Source organism: Phyllostomus hastatus, unplaced genomic scaffold (assembly GCF_019186645.2).
Source record: "Phyllostomus hastatus isolate PE091 unplaced genomic scaffold, TTU_PhHast_1.1 phas_contig_62, whole genome shotgun sequence".
Classification (NCBI taxonomy): Eukaryota; Metazoa; Chordata; class Mammalia; order Chiroptera; family Phyllostomidae; genus Phyllostomus; species Phyllostomus hastatus.
In genome coordinates this window covers 15370663-15391895 of record NW_025333921.1, presented here as the reverse complement: position 1 = coordinate 15391895, position 21233 = coordinate 15370663, and the positions used below count along the sequence as shown (strand labels likewise).

Here is a 21233-nt window from a genome sequence, read left to right as displayed (position 1 = left end):
ACTTAACAGCACATGGGTCAGAGAAGAAATCATAATGTAACCCAGAAAGTATTAGAACTAACTGATAATAAAAACACTAAATTTTAAAACCTGTGGGAAGAAACTATAGTGGTTCTTAGAGGGAAATTTATAGCCTTAAGAGCTTGTATTAGAAAATAAAAAAGACTGAAAACTAATGTATAAAGTATCCAACACAAAACTAGAAAGAAATAGAGGAAATAAGAGATAAGAACAAAAATCCACAGAATAATAAGCTACGAGAGAGGTTCGATAAAGCCAAAAGCTGGTTCTTTAAAACTACTAGTAAAATAAACAACCTTCAGGTAACGCTGATCCAGAAAAAAGAGTGTATAAATACATTATTAGAAGTGATGGAGGATAAGACTACAAATAGAGCAGCTAGAAAAAGAAAATGAAATTTGATGAGAGAAAACATATCAAAACCAATGTCCACTGTTACTACTGAGTTCAATAATTTAAAACTACACAGATTACTTAACAGATATGTTCTATACATATTGAAGAAACAGATCTTCTTTACTTCATATAAATTGAGATCTATAATAAATAAGAAATCAAAATAAGGAATCATAAAATATCGAAGAAGCACCCACAATGTATTTTATGAGGCTAGTATGAACTTCATACCAGAAAAGAGCAGTAAAAAGAAATTACAGGCCAATCTCTTTTATTAACATGGATATAAATATAGGGGAAAGGTGGAAGCAAGGGAGGGAGGCTGGGGTTGGGGAGTGAGTGGTGGGGAGAAAACACAGACAACTATAATTGAACAATAAAGTAATTTTAAAAATAAATAAAAAAGGAAAAATAAGCATTGTAAATATATAACAATGGCATACAATTTCCTTTAAAGCCAAATGTATGGAACAAAAATAGTCAACAAATACTTACTGAAATGTATTAGGTGCTATGTTATGGATAAAAAAATAAAGTGACCAGTATCCAAAAATAAATAAATAAATAAATAAATAAATAAATATTGTAAATAAAATATTAACAAGCAAAATCAGGAATGTATATAAACCATACCCTATAATATGCATAATGGCCAAAATGCTAGAATAACTTATCATTATAAAATCTTATAATTTACAAACTTAATTGTCAAATAAGAATCCATATGATCAATCTAAGAAGTACTGAACAATCATTTAATAAAACCCAACAAACATTCATAATATAAACTCTAAGCAAACTAAAAATAGAAAATAATTTTTTCCAGACTAATAAATGGCATTTACCAAATATAGGTATTGATGTACTCTCTTCAAAATGAAAAACAGAACTTGGCTGGTGTGGCTCAGTGGATTGAGTGCCACCCTGTGAACCCAAGGGGTGCCAATTCAATTCCGAGTCTAGGGCACATGTCTAGGTTGTGGGCCAGGTTCCCCAGTAGGGGGCGCTCGAGAGGCAACCGTACATTGATGCTTCTTTCCCTCTCTTTTTCCCTCCCTTCCCTCTGTTTAGAAGTAAATAAATAAAATCTTTAAAAGATTTTTTAAAAAATAAATTAAAAAACGACACTTTACTTCTTTACCCAACTTTGTATTAGAGGTTCAGTCAAACTAAAAATTCAGCCAAACAAGAAACAAAATCTACAATGATTAGGGAAAAATTATAATTGTTTGCAAAAAAATATAATTGTCTAAATAAAAAACCTAAGATAATCTGCAGATATAGTATTAGAATTACTAAGTGTTAGAGCAAGGTTGCTAGATATTAGATCAATGAACCAAAATCAACTGTGGTTCCATATACTAGTATTAGTAAGAAATCTATTTCTGACCTAAAGAAAATTACAATAACAACAAAAACAAAAACTATAAGATATCTGGGAAGAAATCTAAACAAAATGGTCCCAACTTCCAGCCAAAATGGAGGTGTACACAGACATACTGTTCTTCCTCGCACAACCAAAAGAAGGACAACAACAAATTTAAAAACAAAAATCAACCAGAACTGACAGAAAATCAAACTGTATGGAAGTCCAATAACCGGAGAGGAAAAGAAGAAATATTCATTCAGACCGGTAGGAGGAGCAGAGATGAGCAGACAGGTGGAGAGGACTGGTGACAAAGTGACGGCTGGTGGATGGTGAGGGCAAGGCTGCAGCTGGTGGATCTGGGGAGGTGGCAGATTGCAGACTGGATGCAGATAAACTGGGAGGGACAACTAGGGAATGAGACAGACCTCAGGACCCAGAGTTTCACTGCAGGGAAATAAAGCCTCAAACGTCTGATTGAAACAGCTGTGGGGGTTGAGGTGGCAGTGGGAGGAACTCCCAGGCTCACAGGAGAGTTCACTGGAGAGACCCACAGGGTCTTAGAATGTACATAAGCCCACCCACCCAGGAATCAGCACCAGAAGGGCCCAATTTGATTGTGGGTAGCGGGGGAAGTGACTAAAAACAGGCAGGTAGTGGAGCAAGCACCATTGTTCCCTCTTGGACTCCTACCCCATATACAACGTCACAATGCAATGTAGTTTGTCCTGCCCTGGTAACACCTAAGGCTCCGCCCCTTACTACATAACAGGCACACCAAGAGAAAAATATATGGCCCAAATGAAAGAACAGATCAAAGCACCAGAAAAAATATAACTAAGCGACGAAGGATTGCCAACCTATCAGATGGACAGTTCAAAACACTAGTTATCTGGGTGCTCACAGAATTGATTGAATATGGTCACAAATTAGATGAAAAAATGAAGGCTATGCTAAGTGAAATAAAAGAAAATGTACAGGGAACCAACAGTGATGGGAAGGAAACTGGAACTCAAATCAACAGCATGGACCACAAGGAAGAAAGAAACATTCAACCAGAAAAGAATGAGGAAACAATTCGAAAAAATGAGGAGAGGCTTAGGAACTTCCAGGACATCTTTAAATGTTCCAACATCTGAATCACAAGGGTGCCAGAAGGAGAAGAGGAAGACCAACAGATTGAAAACTTATTTGAACAAATAATGAAGGAAAACTTCCCCAATCTGACAAAGGAAAGACTTCCAGGAAGTCCACGTAGCTCAGAGAATCCCAAAGAAGTTGGACCCAAGGAAGCACACAACAAGGCACATCAGAATTACATTACCCAAGAATAAAGATAAGGAGAGAATGTTAGAAGCAGCAAGAGGAAAGGAGACAGTTACCTACAAAGGAGTTCCCATCAGACTGTCAGCTGATTTCTCAAAAGAAACCTTGAGGGCAAGAAGGGGCTGCAAAGAAGTATTCCAAGTCATGAAAGGCAAGGACCTACATCCAAGATTATTCTATTCAGCAAAGCTATCATTTAGAATGAAGGGCAGATAAAGGCTTCCCAGATAAGGTCAAGTTAAAGGAGTTCATCATCACCCAGCCCTTATTATATGAAATGTTAAAGGAACTTATCTAAGAAAAAGAAGATCAAAACTATGAACAGTAAAATGGCAACAAACTCACAGTTATTAACAACCACACCTAAAATAAAAACAAACTAAGCAAACAACTAGAACAGGATCAGAATTACAGAAATGAAGACCACATGGAGGGTTATCAGAGGGGAGTCAGAGTGGGAGAGAGAGGGGAAAAGGTACAGAGAATAAGTAGCATAAATGGTAGGTAGAAAATAGACAGGGGTAGGTTAAGAATAGTATAGAAAGTGTAGAAGCCAAAGAACTTATATATATGGCCCATGGACATAAACTAAAGGGGGGAAATGTGGGTGGGAGGGGGTGTGGAGGAGAATAAAGGGGGGAAATGGGACAAGTGTAATAACATCATCAATAAAATACATAAATAAAAAGGAAGTCTAAACAAAATGAAACAAAAAACAAGTTTTCTATGGAGAAAAGCATAAAACCATAATGAGACATAAATGAACTGAGAGATGTGCTGTCTTAACATTGTCATTCATATTAATGACATGTTCATATTATGATATTGAAGGCTCAACATCATAAAAAAGTAACTGTTTTCAAATTCAAAGATATTCTAAACAGACCAGTAGGATTATGCATGAAACTTTTCCTGCTATTTCTAGAATGTATACAGAAGATAAAAGGACCAAGATGATTTTTGAAAATAAGGAAGAAAGGAAGTTAGCTTGGGAAAGGAAGGAAAGGGAAGAAAAAGGAAGATTGGGGGCCTTGTTTTACTAGCTCCTAGAACATAATAGAAAGTTACAATTATTAAGAGAGTGTTGTTATACTGAAACATGGATATATATCAGTTAAACAGGCCAGGGAGGTCAGGCACCAACCATTCACATGTAGATATTTATTTTGTTAAAGGGAAACACTACCAAGGAAAGAGGGAAAGACAGAAAAAATTCACTTTTAAATAAATGAGAAAAAAAATGAAATTGGATTTCAACTTCACATTACAGCTAAAAATCAATTCCAAATAGATGAAACACCTGCATATGAAAAACAACTTTCAAACTTTTGTTAGACAATATAGAAAAATGTCTTTATGTCTGCAGCTTATAAAGGAGAATTTTTCAAACAAACAAACAAACAAAATCCAAAACAATAAAGAAAATTTTTGATGATTTTTACTACTGTTCCTCAAAAGACAAAACCAAAAGAAATGTTTCTTTACCAACTGGGAAAGGAAAAAAAGCATTTTTACAATGGTCAAAGAATAGAGCTATTCAGAATAGAGGCAATCTCAATATCAAAAAAGAAAATAAAATGGAAGGCATTCAACCTCACTGGAAATTCAAAATAAAACCTCAATGCAATACAATGTCATAGTTAAAAGACTGGCAAAAATAAAAAGGTCTAACAGCATCAAGTGTCACCAAAGATGTGAAGTTAAAGGAATTCTCAGGTTATGCTGATGGGATTGTAATTTGGTATCACCACCTTGGGAAAAACTTGGAGATATCTGATAAAGAGAAATAACGTGCACAATCCTGGCACACAGTGAGCTTCTCCCAAGTATCCACCATTGAGCATTGTTGTTCAAATGCAGGTTGCAACCAATTTTTCATTGTTCGAGAAATCAATTCAGTAGGTTGACACCAACATCCTTTTTTGAGACCAATATTTTTTAATCAGATACAATAGAATCAAATAGGCTATACCAGAACAAATTACATTAAGGGTAGGTATAGTTTCAAAAGAATTCCTGTTTATATTATTTATAATGTACTCATATAAATATGTATTTAATAATTGGGTTTCTGTATAAATCTTATTTATTACCATAGATTATGACTAAAAAATGTCTGAAAGTCACTGACTAGAGAAATTATTATATATATGTTAAAAAGACATGTAAGAAAGTTATTCATGCCACTCTTAATAATAAAAAATAAGAAATATTACTGTCTGTAAATAGGAGAATGAATATTTAGTTATAATAGTGAACCAGATCTACAGGTATCAACATACATAAATCTCAAAGTGTAATGTTAATAAAAGCAACTTACAGAAGATATGTGCAGGACACAAGATGGCAGAGGAATAAGTGGAAGCTACACTAACCTTCTCCTAGGACCAATCTGGAATTAGAACTAAAGTGTAAAGAAATTATCCTGAATAACCAACTGGACACTAGCTGAAAAGAAGCCTTGTAACTACTGACAAATAGAACAAGCCACTTTACCACAATATGACTGTCAGGGAGAGTAGAGTCATGACAGGGCTGGCTGGGCTCCCACAGTGGGCAGTTAGAATTCCAGAGAAATATTGCACAAGCTGGGTGGTTCCCCTTGAGAAGTGCGGGGTCTAAACCATAAGTTGGGCTCCCTAGCCGAAAGCACCAGAGCTGGGAAAGGAACCCAGATAACATCCACCTGTGAAAAGCCCTCAAGTTTCTCTCTGCTGAGGAGAAATGGCTGGAGACACAGAGAACTTCAAAAAGGGCCAATGCACAAAATCCTGTTTGCAGCCACTTACCCTGGGCTCTGGTAAAAGAAGGGCAGAGTGGACTAGAGACACATGAGAAGAGTCTGGGGCCAGTGGCTCTGGAGACAGAACTGCCAGGGTCTCTGTGCTGAGTCACTCCCCATACTGTAGGAGCCAACTTTCTGAGGCAGAGCACTCCCCTCCAAGAGGCATCAGCCTGAGGGAAAGCAACAGCCCTGCCCACAGGAATTACTCTGCCCCAACCTGTAGAGCTTAAGCTAGGCTGCTGAGTACAGCTTGAGGCTATATCACTAACAACCAAGGCAGATCTCTGGAAGCTTCAAGGCTGTAGCTCACCCTCCCTTAAGCCCGGAGCTGATAAAATCTGGCCTTGGTGTGCAGCCTGATTCTTTCTGCACACAGGCCCATCAGAGGCAGCCACAAGCTGTGCATTGCTGATAGCTCCAAACAGGTTGTCCAGGGCTAGTTACAATCAGCATCTGACAAAGGTCTGCACCAGAGTCTTTGCAGATCTACCTAATACACAGAAACAAACACAAAAAGGTAGCCAAAATCGGAAGACAAAGAAACAGACCCCAAATTAAAGAACAAGAGAATTCTGCAGAAGAACTAGATGAAATGGAGGCAAGCAACTTATCGGATAATTTAAAGTAATAATTATAAGGATATTCAATAGCATGAAAGGAGACATAGAATCCACAAAAAAAGACAAGAAATAAAGAATGCAATAACTGAAATAAATTATACACTGCAAGGAATAAACAGTGGGTTAGATGAAGCAAAGGATCAAATCAGTGATTTGGAAGACAATGTAGAAAAAAACACCCAGGCAGAACATGAAAAAGAAAAAAAGAATTTTAATAAATGAGGAGAGCTTAAGAAACATTTTGGACAACATGAATCATAACAACATCTGCATCATGGGAATACCAGAAGAAGGAGTAAGCAAGGTATTGAGAATCTATTTGAAGATATAATGACCAAAAACTTCCCTAATCTAATGAAAGAAAAAGACACACAAGTCCAGGAAGCACAGAGACTCCCAAACAAGTTAGCCCAAAGATGCCTACACCAAGACACATCATAATTAAAATGACAAGGCTTATAGACAAGGAGAGAATCCTAAAAGACACAAGAAAAAAAGAACATAGTTACATACAAGGGAGCACCAATCAGACTGTCATCTGATTTCTTAACAGAAATATTTCAGGCCATAAGGAAGTGGTGTGAAATAGTCAAGATGATGAAAAGCAAGGAACTATAACCAAGGCTACTTTACCTAGGAGGGCTACTATTTAAAATCCAAAGAGAAATAAGGAGCTTCCTAGATAGGAAAAAGTGAAAAGTGTTTGTTAACACCAAACCAGTACTGTAACACATGTTAAAGGGTTTAATTTAAGAAGAAAAAGAGAAAGAAAAAAAACAGGAAAACATTTTACCTAACAATAAAACAGCATTAAGTATGCATCTATCAAAATCCCCTTAAATGTAAATTGTTTACGAGACAAACGAGGACATAACATAATAAAAAAGGGAATAATCCAACAAGAGGATATAAGTCTAGTAAGCATTTACACACCCAACACAGGAGCTCCTAAATACGTGAAGCAAATCCTGAAGAACATAAAGGGAGAAATTTACAGAAATACAGTCATACTCAGGGATTTTAACAAACCACTGACATCAATGGATAGATCTTCCCAACAGAAAATCAACAAGGAGACAATGGCCTTAAATGACACACTAGAGTAATGGATCTAATTGATATCTTCAGAGCATTTCACCCCAGCAGCAGAATATACAAACTTTTCAAGTACACATGGAACATTTTCTAGGATAGACATGTTAGAACACAAAACAAGTCCCCCAAAATTTAAGAAGTTTGAAACCAAATTAAGCATCTTCTCTGACCATAATACTATGAAACTAGAAATCAATCACAAAAACACTGAAAAGCACACAAAGACATGGAAGCTAAAAAAAAATTTTATTAAATAATGAATGGATCAACAATGATATCAAGGAAATAATCAAAAGATACCTTGAAACAAATGAAAATGAGGATACAATAATCAAAATCTCGGGGCACTGAGAAATCAATCCTAAGAGGGAAATTCATAGCATTACAGGCCTATCTCTAAAAACAAGAAAAAGTTCAAATAAACAATCTAATCTCACACTTAAAGGACCCTGAAAAAGAACAAAAAACAAAGCCCAAAGTGAGTAGAAGGAAGGAAATAATAAAAGACAAGAGCAGAAATGAAACAGAGTCTAAAAAAAAAAAAACCATACAAAAGATCAATGAGTATTAACAGCTGGTTCTTTGAAAGATAAACAATATTGACAAACCTCTAGCCAGATTCATTAAGAAAAAAAAGAGAGGACCCAAATAAATAAAATCAGAAATGAAAGAGGAGAAATAACTGACACCAAAGAAATACAAAGGATTGTAAGAAAATATTGTGAAAAACTATATGCCAAAGAACTGGACAGCATGGATGAAATGGATAAATTCCTAGAAACATACAATCTTCCAAAACTAAATCAGGAAGAATCAGAGATTCTGAATAGGCAGATTACACCTAGTGAAATTGAGGCAGTAATCAAAAAACTCCCAACAAACAAATTTTACCAAACATTCCAAGCAGAACTAACCCCTCTCCTTCTCAATCTATTTCAAAAAAGTTACAGAGGAGGGAAGGCTCTCAAGCTCATTTTACAAGGTCAGAGTTACTCTAATCCAAAACCAGAAAAAGACGCTACAAAGACAGAATATTATAGGCCAACATCCCTGATGAACATAGATGCTAAAATCCTCAACAAAATTTTAGCAAACTTAATACAGAAGTGCATTTAAAAGATCATATGCCATGATTAAGTGGGATTTATCCTGGTAATACAAGTTTGGAACAACATTCATAAATCAATAAATGTGATTCAACATTAATAAAATGAAGGATAAAAACCACATGACAATATCAATAGATGTAGAAAAAGCATTTGATAAAATCGAGCACCCATTTATGACAAAAAAAAAGCGCCTCTCAGCAAAGTGGGAATACGAAGAAGATACCCAAACATAAGAAAGACCATATATGACAAACCCACTGCTAGCATCATACTCAACAGATAAAAACTACAAGTGTTCCCCTTAAAGTTGGGAACAAGACAGGGATGTTTGCTTTCACCTCTCTTATTCAACATAGTAGTAGTGAAAGTCCTAGCCATAGCAATCAGACAAGAAGAAGAAATAAAAGACATCCAATTTGGAAAGCAAGAGGTAAAACTGTCTTTATTTGCAGATGACATGATACTGTACATAAAAAAAACCCAAAGATTCTACCAAGAAACCACTAGAACTGATAAATGAATTCAGGGAAATAGCAGGATACAAAATTAGTATCCAGAAATCAGTTGCATTTTTATATGCCAACAATGAACTAACAGAAAAGGAAATTAAGGAGACAATCCCATTCACAGTTGTTTCAAAAAGAATAAAATACTTAGGAATAAACCTAACCAGGGATTAAAAGACCTGTACCCAAAAAACTGTAAGACACTGAAGAAGATGCAAATAAGTGGAAAAACATACTGTGTTCATGAATAGGAAGAATTAACATCATTAAAATGTCCATGCTACCCAAAGCAATCTATAGATTCAATGCAATGCTTATCAAGATTCTAATGTCATATTTCACGGAACTAGAACAAATATTTCAGAAATTTATTTGGAACCACAAAAGGCCCTGCATAGCAATAGCAATCCTGAGAAAGAAGAAGAAAGTTAGAGGAATCAGACTACCTAATATCAAACTATACTATAAGGCCATGGTAATCAAAACACCATGGTATTGGCATCAAAACAGACACAAAGATCAATGGAGCAGAATACAGAGCCCAGAAATAAACCCACACCTGTACAGTCAATTAATATTCAACAGAGTAAGCAAGCACATACAATAGCCTAAAGACTCTTTATTCAATGAACAGTGTTGGGAAAACTGGTGCAGAAAATTGGAATTAGACCATGTTCTTATACCGCACAAAAGAATAAATTTTAAATGGATTAAAGACTTAAATGTTAGACACTAAACCATTAAAATCCTATAAGAAAACATAGGCAGCAAAATCTCAGACAATGCTTATATAAGTATTTTATCAGATGTATCTTCCCAGGCAAGGGAAACAAAAGAAAAAATAAATAAATGGGGCTATATCAAACTACAAAGTTTTTACACAGCAAAGGAAATCATCAAAAAAATAAAAAGATAACCCATAGAATGGGAAAACATATTTGCCAATACATCTCTTAAGGGGTTAATATTCAAAATTCACAAAGAACTTACAAAACTCAACACAAAAAAAACAAACAACCCAGTTAAAAAATGGGCAAAGGACCTGAACAGACATTTCTTCAAAGAGGACATACAGATAGATGGCCAATAGACATATAAAAAGATGCTCAACATCACTAATCATCAGAAAAATGCAAATTAAAACCATAGTGACATATCACCTCACACCTGCCAGAATGGCCATCGTCAATAAATCAACAAACAACAAGTGCTGGCGAGGCCGTGGAGAAAGGGGAACCTTTTGCACTGTTGGTGGGAATGCAGGCTGGTGCAGCCACTGTGGAAAGCAGTGTGGAGATACCTGATAAAATTAAAAATGGACAGTCTTTTGATCCAGTGATTCCACTTCTAGGAACACATATGAAGGAACCCAAAACACTAATTCGAAAGAAAATAAGCACCCCTATGTTCATTGCAGTGTTACTTAAAATTGCCAAGATATGGACACAGCCCAAGCAGATGGGTGGGTAAAACAATTATGGGACATTACACAAAAAACACTACTTGACTGTAAAAAACAGGAAAATTTTACCCTTTGCGACAGCATGGATGGACCTGGATAACATTATGCTAGGTGAAATAAGCCGGTCAGAGAAAGACAGATACCATACAACTGCACTTACACATAGAATCTAATGAACAAACTGAACTAACAAGCAAAATAGGGACAGACTCCTATATAGAGAACAGGATGACCGCTCTTTGAGGGGAAGTGAAGGGGTGGAGGGATTGGGCAAAAAGGAAACATGGACTTGGGCAACAGTGTAGTGATTAAGGGGCTGAAGAGGATATAAGGAGATTAAATGTTAAAAAGAAGATATATACAGTATGATGATACCATTAAGAGAACATTTAAAAGCATGCAAAACAATTACTTCATATTGCTTAGGGATGCAAACATATATGGGGAAAAAACAGATATGCCTGGGAATACATACCAAATTCAGAACTGTGGTACTTCTGCAAAGGAGGGAGGGAATGTGTTAGGGGAGGGTTACAGAGAAGGCCTCAATTATAGTGAAACATTTTTATTTATTAAGTTGATGGGTAGATTTGTGGATTCTTTTGGGAATGCCTGAAATGTTTTATGATCTTTTTATAAGGGAAAAGACACCAAAAGGTGTCTAAAAAGACACGTGTTTTAAATTTCATAAAATTTCCAAGATCAATGAATTTAACTACAATAAACAAAGAATAACTTTTCTACATCAAAAAATGAGAATGTTTCTTATCAGATGGTGAAAAAGGTAGTATATTTGTTTCATGTCCTTTCCAAGATTCAATGGGTGAAGCAAACACAAAACAAAACAAAATAACCACAAAATGAGTAAATCCATGGAAATGATAAAAACAAGAGTTATAATAAAAGAGCAACATTTGATAAATTTCAGGGAGCCAGAAAGCGGACAGGATGAATTCAGAGATAACCCTGAACAGAGAAAACTGCAGCTCAGAACTCAAAAGAGAGATAATGCATTGCAAAGACAGCAATCCTTTGGGGCACAATGCCATTCTACTCCATGCTTGGAGGCAGTAAAGCGCAGGTGTGACCTGTGGTTGATTGTGACTAGTCAAATGGATGTGTAATTAAAGGTCTGTCTACTCAACAGCTATTCCTGGAATACCAAGACACCCATTCCACCCCCAGGCCACCCCTACCCCTGCGGTACACACACACAGCCACATACAGAGCAACTGGCTGAGGAAACCCTCAGCTGGAGACTCAGGAGCTGTGTCTAAACGAAACAGAGAATCTGTCCGGGAAGGATGGAGTGTGTGGGTGTTTTGTCTGCGGAGATGGTTAATAACTGTTACAGTGGGAGCAGAGGGAAAAAGGAATGGCAGTTCTCCTGGCACAAAAGATACCAAAGTCCTTCTACCAACAGCAAGAGTCTTTCTAATCCAGAGTAAGATTGCCTTTTCTCTTCTACTCACTCAAAAGAAAAGTCTGCCAGTATGTGAGATTCAGCAACTCACAAATCTAGTGATCATTCTAGGGAGAGATGTTATGTTAAAAAGACCTATTCAGCTGCAAAAAAAGACCAAGCCACTACTTAACATGATCTTCATTTAAGAATTACCAGCCACTGAGAAAAATAAAAACCGTGAAAGAAAATAAAAGAGCAAAAATAATTAGGTGTGATAACCAACCCTGGAGAAAAGAAGAGATAATGAAAAAGAAAGAAAGAAATCCTAAGACTTAAAGGTCTCTTGGTTTTTTTAGATTAGAAAAATAATGCTTTGAAAAAGAAAAAATAAAAGTTGGATAAGGTTCACTTATCCTTACATGTATACTCACAATTTCCTATAAATTAATATGCATAGTACTCATTATGATGACAATGATGCCATACACATAGCGTTTTCAACTTTTAGAAATTACTATAATTTCACTTTCACTAAGATATTCACTGCTGCCTAGGCTGTAACAGTAATGATTAGACATGACATTCAGTAAGAAACTTAGTAAGCAATTTCCTGGATATGCATAATGCACTTTCCAAGAGAAAGACAAAATACAGCCTGGAAAATGCCAGGGCCAATAGGTTTCTGTAACCTACTATACCAAAACTTTTTGGACTCTTCCCATGCATAGCCAATATCTTGAGGACAGAGTAAGTCCAGCCTGAGCAGTTCCTAGAGACTCAGCAATGTAACAGACAAACTCAATCTGCCTGTCTTGGAAGATGAGCCATTCCCAGTATTTAAATACAATCTGGGGAGAACAGAATCCATGCTCTGGAGAATGCCCCCTGAAATTATTTCAAGGGATATGAGCATTATGTGGCTCAGATCTTCTGTAAAAACTTTAAAATGAAATCAGTCTGTACAATGAGGCCTAGATGTAAGACTTCATCTGTCCCCAGCTTTTTCAAGTGTACCACTTATGGAATGCTTAATTATTTATGAAGAAACTCAATGTCTTGAAAAAGTTAAGTTAGATTGTACCTTTGAAAGAGCTTAAATGGTATCCACAGAGAACCTAACATAGTTTTTCTATTGCATGTAAACAAAGGAAACTTGTTAAAAGGACAAAAGATATTTTTATTAATCATTAGAGGTCTGCTTGGCCTGCACCACATCATACAGCTGAAAGCCATATTTCTAGGGCTCTTCCCATGTATGCCCAATACAAAATACCTGAGTGTGAGCTGTTACTTAGTTGCTGAACCTGAATAAAACTATAAATCTGACAAAGTTTATCTTCAGAGTTCCAAGCTCACCTTTCTGTAGTTTTTGTCCCAACAGTGCTAACCTTTTCCTCCTGCTCATAAGCCAGTTCTCTTCCATCTTTAGGTCTTTTTTCAGAGTCAGCAAGCCAAAAAGGACCCCAGAAATAATCTAGCCCAACATCTGTATTTTAGAGAAAAGTACTCTGAGGCTTACACAGTTAAAGTGATTTACCCAAGGTCATACAGGTAATGAGAGATGAAGCTGAGACTAGAACTAGGCCTCTGATATCCTAGGCAACATTCTTTCTACTACACCAAGCTGCCTCTTTAAAAACTGCAAAGGGTATGATATTTATGCATGTCTGCATAGTCCTAAATCTCCTAAGTTTTTCCTCCTTGGCATAATAATTCAACAACTTTCAATCATTTATAACCTTCTTCTTATTAATTCTATACTCAGGACAAAACAGGAAATGATTTAGTATACATTTACACAAGCTAATTCATTTACTGATAATATATCTATTCTGTTTTTAATTTTATATTTACCTTTTTAAATGGAAAACACTCTAATACTTCGCATATCAAAAAATTATAAAACTTAATGATTATATCCACAATTTAAATTCAGGAAAAAAATCAGAATTACCCAACTGCTTACTTTGCATAAAGCAATGCTATAACATTTATTTCATTTCCTTAAAAGAAAAGCCAGGAAACACACATCGATTCCATTTCAATACTCACCACAGAAGTGATTTGATTGTGTCGCAGGTTAAGTTCAGTTAGTGAATTTAGCCCATTGAGGTTATCAACATGACTTAAAAGGTTCCTGGCAAGGTTTAAAACTCTCAAATCACATAAATGATTGACATTTTCGATTTTGGTAATCTGTTAAAAATGAGGAAGGGATGATTAGTAGGCACAAATCTCAGACATGTATGTTACAATAACCCAAAAATAAAATATGTAGCCATTGGACTAAGGGACAAGTTTATATGAAGACACTGAAAAACCTATTTCTCAACTCAGTGATGTCAGAGGAATGGTGGTGTTAGAGATCCCCTTGGTCTCTCCCCTTTAAGTATCAACAGTCCGAACAGCTATAATTCAACAAAGGATTCCCTGCTCAAAGTACAAACAAGTCTAAGAGATCCATGCATTGAAACATCTAAAAGTGGGCAAGTGGGAGTGAACCAAACTGGGGAGATAAGAAAGAAAAACAGCTGGAAGGAGCCATAGACACAGCCCTGCATACCAGAGCTCACTGGGGGGCTCAGCCTGGAAAGAAGAGGAATAGGGTTGTGGATGGCATTTCCTTCAGCCGGAAGGAAAAAAGAGATTTAGAGAGCATTCCTGAAGAAATGGGCAGTATGAAATGGGCAGTATGTTACTCCAGTGACCTGCAGTAACAAAGCACAGAGATGCAGTCATGGTTCATGGTTGGTCACAAAATCCAGCTAACTTCGTTTAACCTCCCAGAGCTCACCTTCCCTCATGTCCAATTGCAGAGTACAATACATTATCTGCAAACCTGAGAACAAGTGCTACAGAAACACTTTCCCTGAGCCACAGGAAAACTCGGCGACTAATCCCAGGATCTAGTGGAGGCACCTGGGTGTGCCACAGAGGTCTAGGTCATCCTTGATGGAAGGACAAAGCAACAAAGGAGGCATCCAGGTTCCCCCAGCTCACCCTACCACCACACATCAAAGCTGCATTGCTGACAGTGTATGGCTGCAGGGGACAGCAGTGGGATGTCACAGATTTGAAGCCCTATCACCTACCAGGTTCCCCTCCTGGGTTGGTCCCCTGGGACTAGATGACCACTTCACAGGGGAGGCTTCCATCTTCCCAAGGAACACAAGCCACTTTCTACCAATCTGCAGAGATCTGAAATGCCAGAGAAGTGCAAGAGAGCTAAAAAAACAAATAAGCAAAACCTTCTGATTCAGTGCTACCTACTGGAAAACAATAGAAAGACCTCTCATCAATCTATTAGAGAAGTTCCACTCCCACATAGATGCCTAGACAGAAAAAGAATCCATCAAATACCATGACTTAACCCAAGGTAATAAGGCAGCTCAGAAAGAAAAGGAAAATTTTCCAGAAAATAAACTTAAAGACATAGAAATATGTGATTTAAATGACAAAGGATTCAAGACTGCAGTTCTGAAAACCTCAACCTGAGATGCAAGAAAACACAGAGGCAGTTTCATGAACTCTGGAACCAAATCAATGAGTAAAAAGAATACTTTACAAAAAAACTGAAACTTTAATAAAGAACCAAATAGAAATTCTAGAGGTGAAGAACTCAATAAAAGAGATCAAGAATGAACTAGTGAGCACAGGAAATATAGCTGACCAGGTAGAAGAAAGAAATCTAGAAATGACACAGAGGGAAAAAGAGAAACACTTGAGCACCAAAAAATTAAAGAACTCTACAAGAACTATCTGACTCCATCAGAAAGCACAATGTAAGGATAACAGGCATACCAGAAGAAGAAGAAAGGGAGAAGGAAACAGCTTGTTTAAACAAATAGTTGATGAGAACTTCCCAAACATATGGAAATAGCTAGATCCTTGAATCCAAGAAGCAAAAAGAACACCTAATTACCTCAATCCAAAACAACCTTCTCCAAGGCACACTATATTAGAATGGCCAAAAATTAATGACAAAGAAAGAATTCTCAAGGCAGCCAGGGAAAAGAAGAAAGTAATCTATAAAGGAAAGGGAGTATACTAGGTTATTATTGGACTTCTCAGCAGAAATTCTGTAAGTTGGGAGAGAGAAATTACCAGCCAAGAATAACATATCCAGCAAAGTTATCCTTTAAATATGAAGGAGAAATAAAGACTTTCCTGGACATACAGAAACTGAGGGAATTCATCACCAGAAAATTTCCATTGCAGAAAATACTCGAGGGTTATTCTACTTGAAACAAAGAACAAAAAGTCACAAAACTATAAGTAAGATCACCAACAAACTTACAGCATAACGGAGATAATTTGTGGCAATAAAACATAAAAGAAGAGGAGAGAAAAGGTCTGAATTTGCAAAGGAGGATGGGGATTAGATGCATTCAAAAGAAAAAGGAATACTGTATATACCCATATAAAACTTTCTTTTTTATAAACCTAATGGTAACCACATACAAAAAACTAAAAACTGAGACATGTAACTTCAAAAAAATGAAACAGAGGAAGTTTCAACAAATAAAAGCAACAGACAGAAACACAGAGATAAAGAACCAATGGAGGCACAGAACTACCAGAAAACAAAGGATAAAATGGCTACAGGAAATCCTCATACATCAATAATTGCCTTAAATATAAATGGACCAAACTCACCTCTAAAGAAGCACAGAGTAGCAGACTGGGTTTAAAAAAAACACACACAAACCATATTCTGCCTTCAGGAGACACATTTAAACCACAAAGACAAAGATAGACTAAAAGTAAAAGGGTGAGAAATGATTCTCCAAGCAAATAGTATCTGCAGAAAAGCAGGTAAAGCCATGCTTATATTTGACAGAATAAATTTCAAGATAACACAGGTAACAAGAGAAAAAGATGGACATTTTATAAGGATAAAGGAGACACTACATCAAGAAGACCTGACACTTCTCAATATATATGCACCCAATCAGGGAGCACCAAAATATATAAAGCAACTACTAACAGAACTGAAAGGAGAAACTGACAAAAACACAACCAGAGTAGGGGAAATAAATACTCCATTGACAGCTCTAGACAGACCATCCAAACAGAAAATCAATAAAGAAGTATTGGCCTCAGATGACACATTAGACCACATGGACACAGCTGACATTTACAGAGCCCTTCTTCCCAGAACATTAGATTATAATTTCTTCTCCAGTGCACATGGAATATTTGCAAGGATAGACCATATGTGTAGTCACAAAACTAGCCTCAACAAATTCAAGACTGAAATCATACCAAGAATATTCTCTGACAACAATGCTTTGAAATTAGAAGTCAAATACAAAAAGGAAATTAAAAAACACAAATATGTGGTGATTAAACAACATACTACTAAAAAAGGACTGGATCAAAGGAGAAATAAAAGTTGAGATCAAAGATATACAGAGACAAATGAGAATGACAATATAAAGTATCAAAACTTCTGGGATTCAGTGAAAGCAGTAATAAGAGGGAAGTTTATACCATCACAGACCTAGCTCAGGAAACAAGAGAAATTTCAACAAAACAATCTAACATTACATCTTAAAGAACTAGAATATGAAGAACAGAAGCAACCCAAAGTCAGCAGAGTAAAGGAAAAATAAAATTTAGAGAACTGAATGAAAAGAGAACAAAAAGACTATACAAAAATTTAATACAACAAAGAGTTGGCTCTTTGAAAAGATTAATAAAATTGACAAGCCCCTGACTAGACTGACTAAGGAAAAATGAGAAAAGCCTAACATAAAATCAGAAATGAAAGAGGTTAAGTTCCCACAGACATCACAGATGTACAAAGGATAATACTGGAGTACTATGAAGGATTATATGCCACGAAATTCAATAACCTAAAAGAAATGGAAGAGTCTCTAGAAATATATAACCTTCCTAAACTGAATTATGAAGAAATGGAAAATCTAAATAGACTGATAAACAGTAAGGACATTGAAACAACCATCAAAAACCTTCCCCAAAAATAAAAGTCCAGGAACAGATGGCTTCACTAGTAAATTCTACCAAACACTGAATGAATGTTTGATACCCATCCTTCTCAAACTCTTCCAAAAAGCTGAAGAAGAGGTAATGTGTCCTAATGCTTTTTATGTGACAAACATAACCCTGATACCAAACCTGGCAATGATGAAGGTAAAAAAGAAAACTACAAACCAGTATCTCTGATGAATACTGATGCAAAAATCCTAGCTAAATGCTAGCAAATGAAATACAACAATACATTAAAAAATAATACATCACAATCAAGTGGGGTTTATTCCAGGGGCATAAGGATGGTTCAACATATGCAAATCAATAAATGTAATCACACATTAACAAAACAAAAGATAAAAATCACATGATCTTATCAACAGATGCAGAAAAAGCATCTGATAAGATACAACATCCACTTATGATTAAAACACTCAATAAAAATAGTTACAGAAAGAAAAGTATCTTAACATAATAAAGGTCATATATTACTAAACCTCAGCCAATATCATACTCAATGGTCAAAAACCGGAAGCTTTTCCTCTAAAATCAGGAACAAGACAAATCTGTCCACTCTTTCCACTCTTACTCCACATAGTTCTGGAAGTCCTAGCCAGAGCAGTCAGGCAAGAGAAACAAATAAAAGGCATCCAAATTGAGAATGAAGAAGTAAAAGTGTCACTTTTTACAGTTGACTTGATATTTTATATAGCACACACCCTAAAGGCTGCACCAAAAAACTAGAAAAAGTAAACAAATATGGTGAAGTTGCAGGATTTGTACAAAATCAGTGTACAAAAATCCACTGCATTCCTGTATACTAACAATGAGACTTCAGAAAAAGAAATGAAAAAAATGCCTTCTGCAATTGCAACAAAAATAAAATACCTAGGAATAAACTTAACAAAGGATGTGAAGGATCTGTATACAGGAAACTACAAAGCATTACTAAAAGAGGTTGAAAAAGGCACAGTGGAATGGGAACATAGTCCACATTCATGGCTTGGAAGGATCAACACAGTTAAAATGTCCATATTGCCCAAAGCAATATACAGATTTAATGCAAATTCCATCAAAATCCCAATGGCATTTTAAAAAGAAATAGAAAAAAATCACAAGACTTATATGGAACCACGAAAGACCCCAAATAGCCAAAGCAATCCTCAGAAAAAAATAACAAAGCTGATGGTATCACACTACCTGACTTCAAATATGCTACAGAACAATGATAATCAAAACAGCATGTTACTGGCAGAAAAACAGGCCACAGACAAAAGAAACAAAATTGAGAGCCTAGAAATAAACCCACATATATATGGGCAAATAATTTTTAACAATGGAGCCAAAAACATACAATGAAGAAAAGAAAGCCTCTTCAATAAATAGTGCTGGGAAAATTAGAAGGCTACATGCAAAAGAATAAAACTAGACTACAATTTGTCCCCATGTACAAAAATTAATTTAAAATAAATCAAAGAACTAAATATAAGATCTGAAACAATAAAATGTATAGAAGAAAACATACATACTAAACTTATGGAACACGGTCGTAGAAAACATTTTATGAATTTGACCCTAAAGACAAGGGAAGTAAAGGCAAGAATAAATGAATGGGACTATATCAAAGTAAAAGCTTCTGCACAACAAAAGAAACTGCCAACAAGACAAAAAGGCAACCAAACCAATGGGAGAAGATATTTGCAAACAATGGCTCTGACAAGGGGTTAATATCCAAAATACATTTTTAAAAATCTTAACACGAAACAAACAACCCAATTAAAAAATGGATAGAGAACATGGACACCTCTCCCAAGAAGATACACAACCAACCAACAGATGTAGGCAAAGATGCTCAACTTTGCTAGCTAGTAGGGAAATGCAAGTCAAAAATACAATGAAATACCACCTCATACCTGTTAGAATGGCCAATATCAACAAGACAAGTAATAACAACTGTGGAAGGTGTTGTGGAGGAAAGGGAACCCTCCTTCACTGCTAGTGGGAATGTGTAAACTGGTACAGCCACTATGGAAAACAGTATGGAGTTTCTTCCAAAAATTAAGAATAGAGTTACCATACGACCCAACAATCTTTCTTCTGGGTATCTACCCCCAAAACTGAAAATATTTACTTGCAAAGATATATGTACTCCCATGTCCGCTGCAGCATTATACAAGGCAACCAAGACATGGAGACAACCAAAGGCTCCTGTGATAGATGATCAGATAAAGAAGATGGGATACATACATACTATGGAGTACTACTCAGCCATAAGAAAAGATGAAATACTGCCATTTGCAACAATATAAATGGACCTTGAGAATATTATGTTAAGGAAAATTAGTCAGGAAAAGCTAAGAACCACATGATTTCACTCATATGTGGGATATAAAACAGAAACTCACAGACACAGACAACAGTAGGGTGGTTACCAGAGAGAAGAGAGGTGAGGGGTTGCTACTAAAGGGTAAAGGAAGCCAAATACAGGGTGACAGAAGATGACGTGACTTTAGGTGGAGGGCACACAGTGAAATATACAGATCATGTTTCATAGAAATGTAGACCTGAAGCCTACATAATCTTATTATCCAATCTCATCCCAATAAATTTAATTAAAAAAATAAAGCTGGCTTCAGTTAAAAAAATTAAAATCTATTTCTAATTTCTTCTGTTGTAGATAATATGAAGTCATTTAACTTGAGAAAACTAAAGGAACACAGAAAATAGTTGAAGTCAATTTTATCAAATAATAAGTCCATCATTTGGGGCATCTCTAAGTGCCTAACACTGTGCCTGGTCCCACAAAGGTGACAAGAAGTATACGTACTACCCGCCAAATAGAAACTTACTGTGAGCCCAAGGCATTAGCTCACAATGTTTTGACCCAGGAAGACCGTCCTCTGAAAGAGAAAGCAAGAAAAAAAATGATACCAAGTTCCCTTGCTAATTTCATTGATACTGAAGCATCCTGAGAGCAGTCAAGAGTCTGGAAAGGATTCAACTAAGTAGGATCCCCAGTAGAGGGTGAGGGCAGATATTCTTTATTAGTGGAAGTGCTTAGGAGGGGAAACAATGTTTAGCCAGGATGAAATCAGCAGACACTAACTGTTTAGATTAGAACAAAAGGGTCAGAATCACAGAGTATGCA

At 36.1% G+C, this 21233-nt stretch overlaps 1 protein-coding gene across 5 annotated transcripts in view; it reads right to left on the bottom strand.

Annotated features, from left to right (window-relative positions):
- The window catches only part of LRRC49 (leucine rich repeat containing 49), a 159917-nt gene that overhangs the window by 113564 nt on the left and 25120 nt on the right, over positions 1 to 21233 (bottom strand). For 4 of the 5 annotated variants that reach the window (XM_045848719.1, XM_045848721.1, XM_045848720.1 and 1 more), the window contains one exon: positions 14144 to 14287. In XM_045848719.1, the coding sequence (XP_045704675.1) occupies positions 14144 to 14287 (144 nt within the window). Of the gene's footprint in view, positions 1 to 14143; positions 14288 to 15183; positions 15270 to 21233 lie in introns of those variants that run through there. The other variant, XM_045848723.1, reaches the window with a different exon arrangement.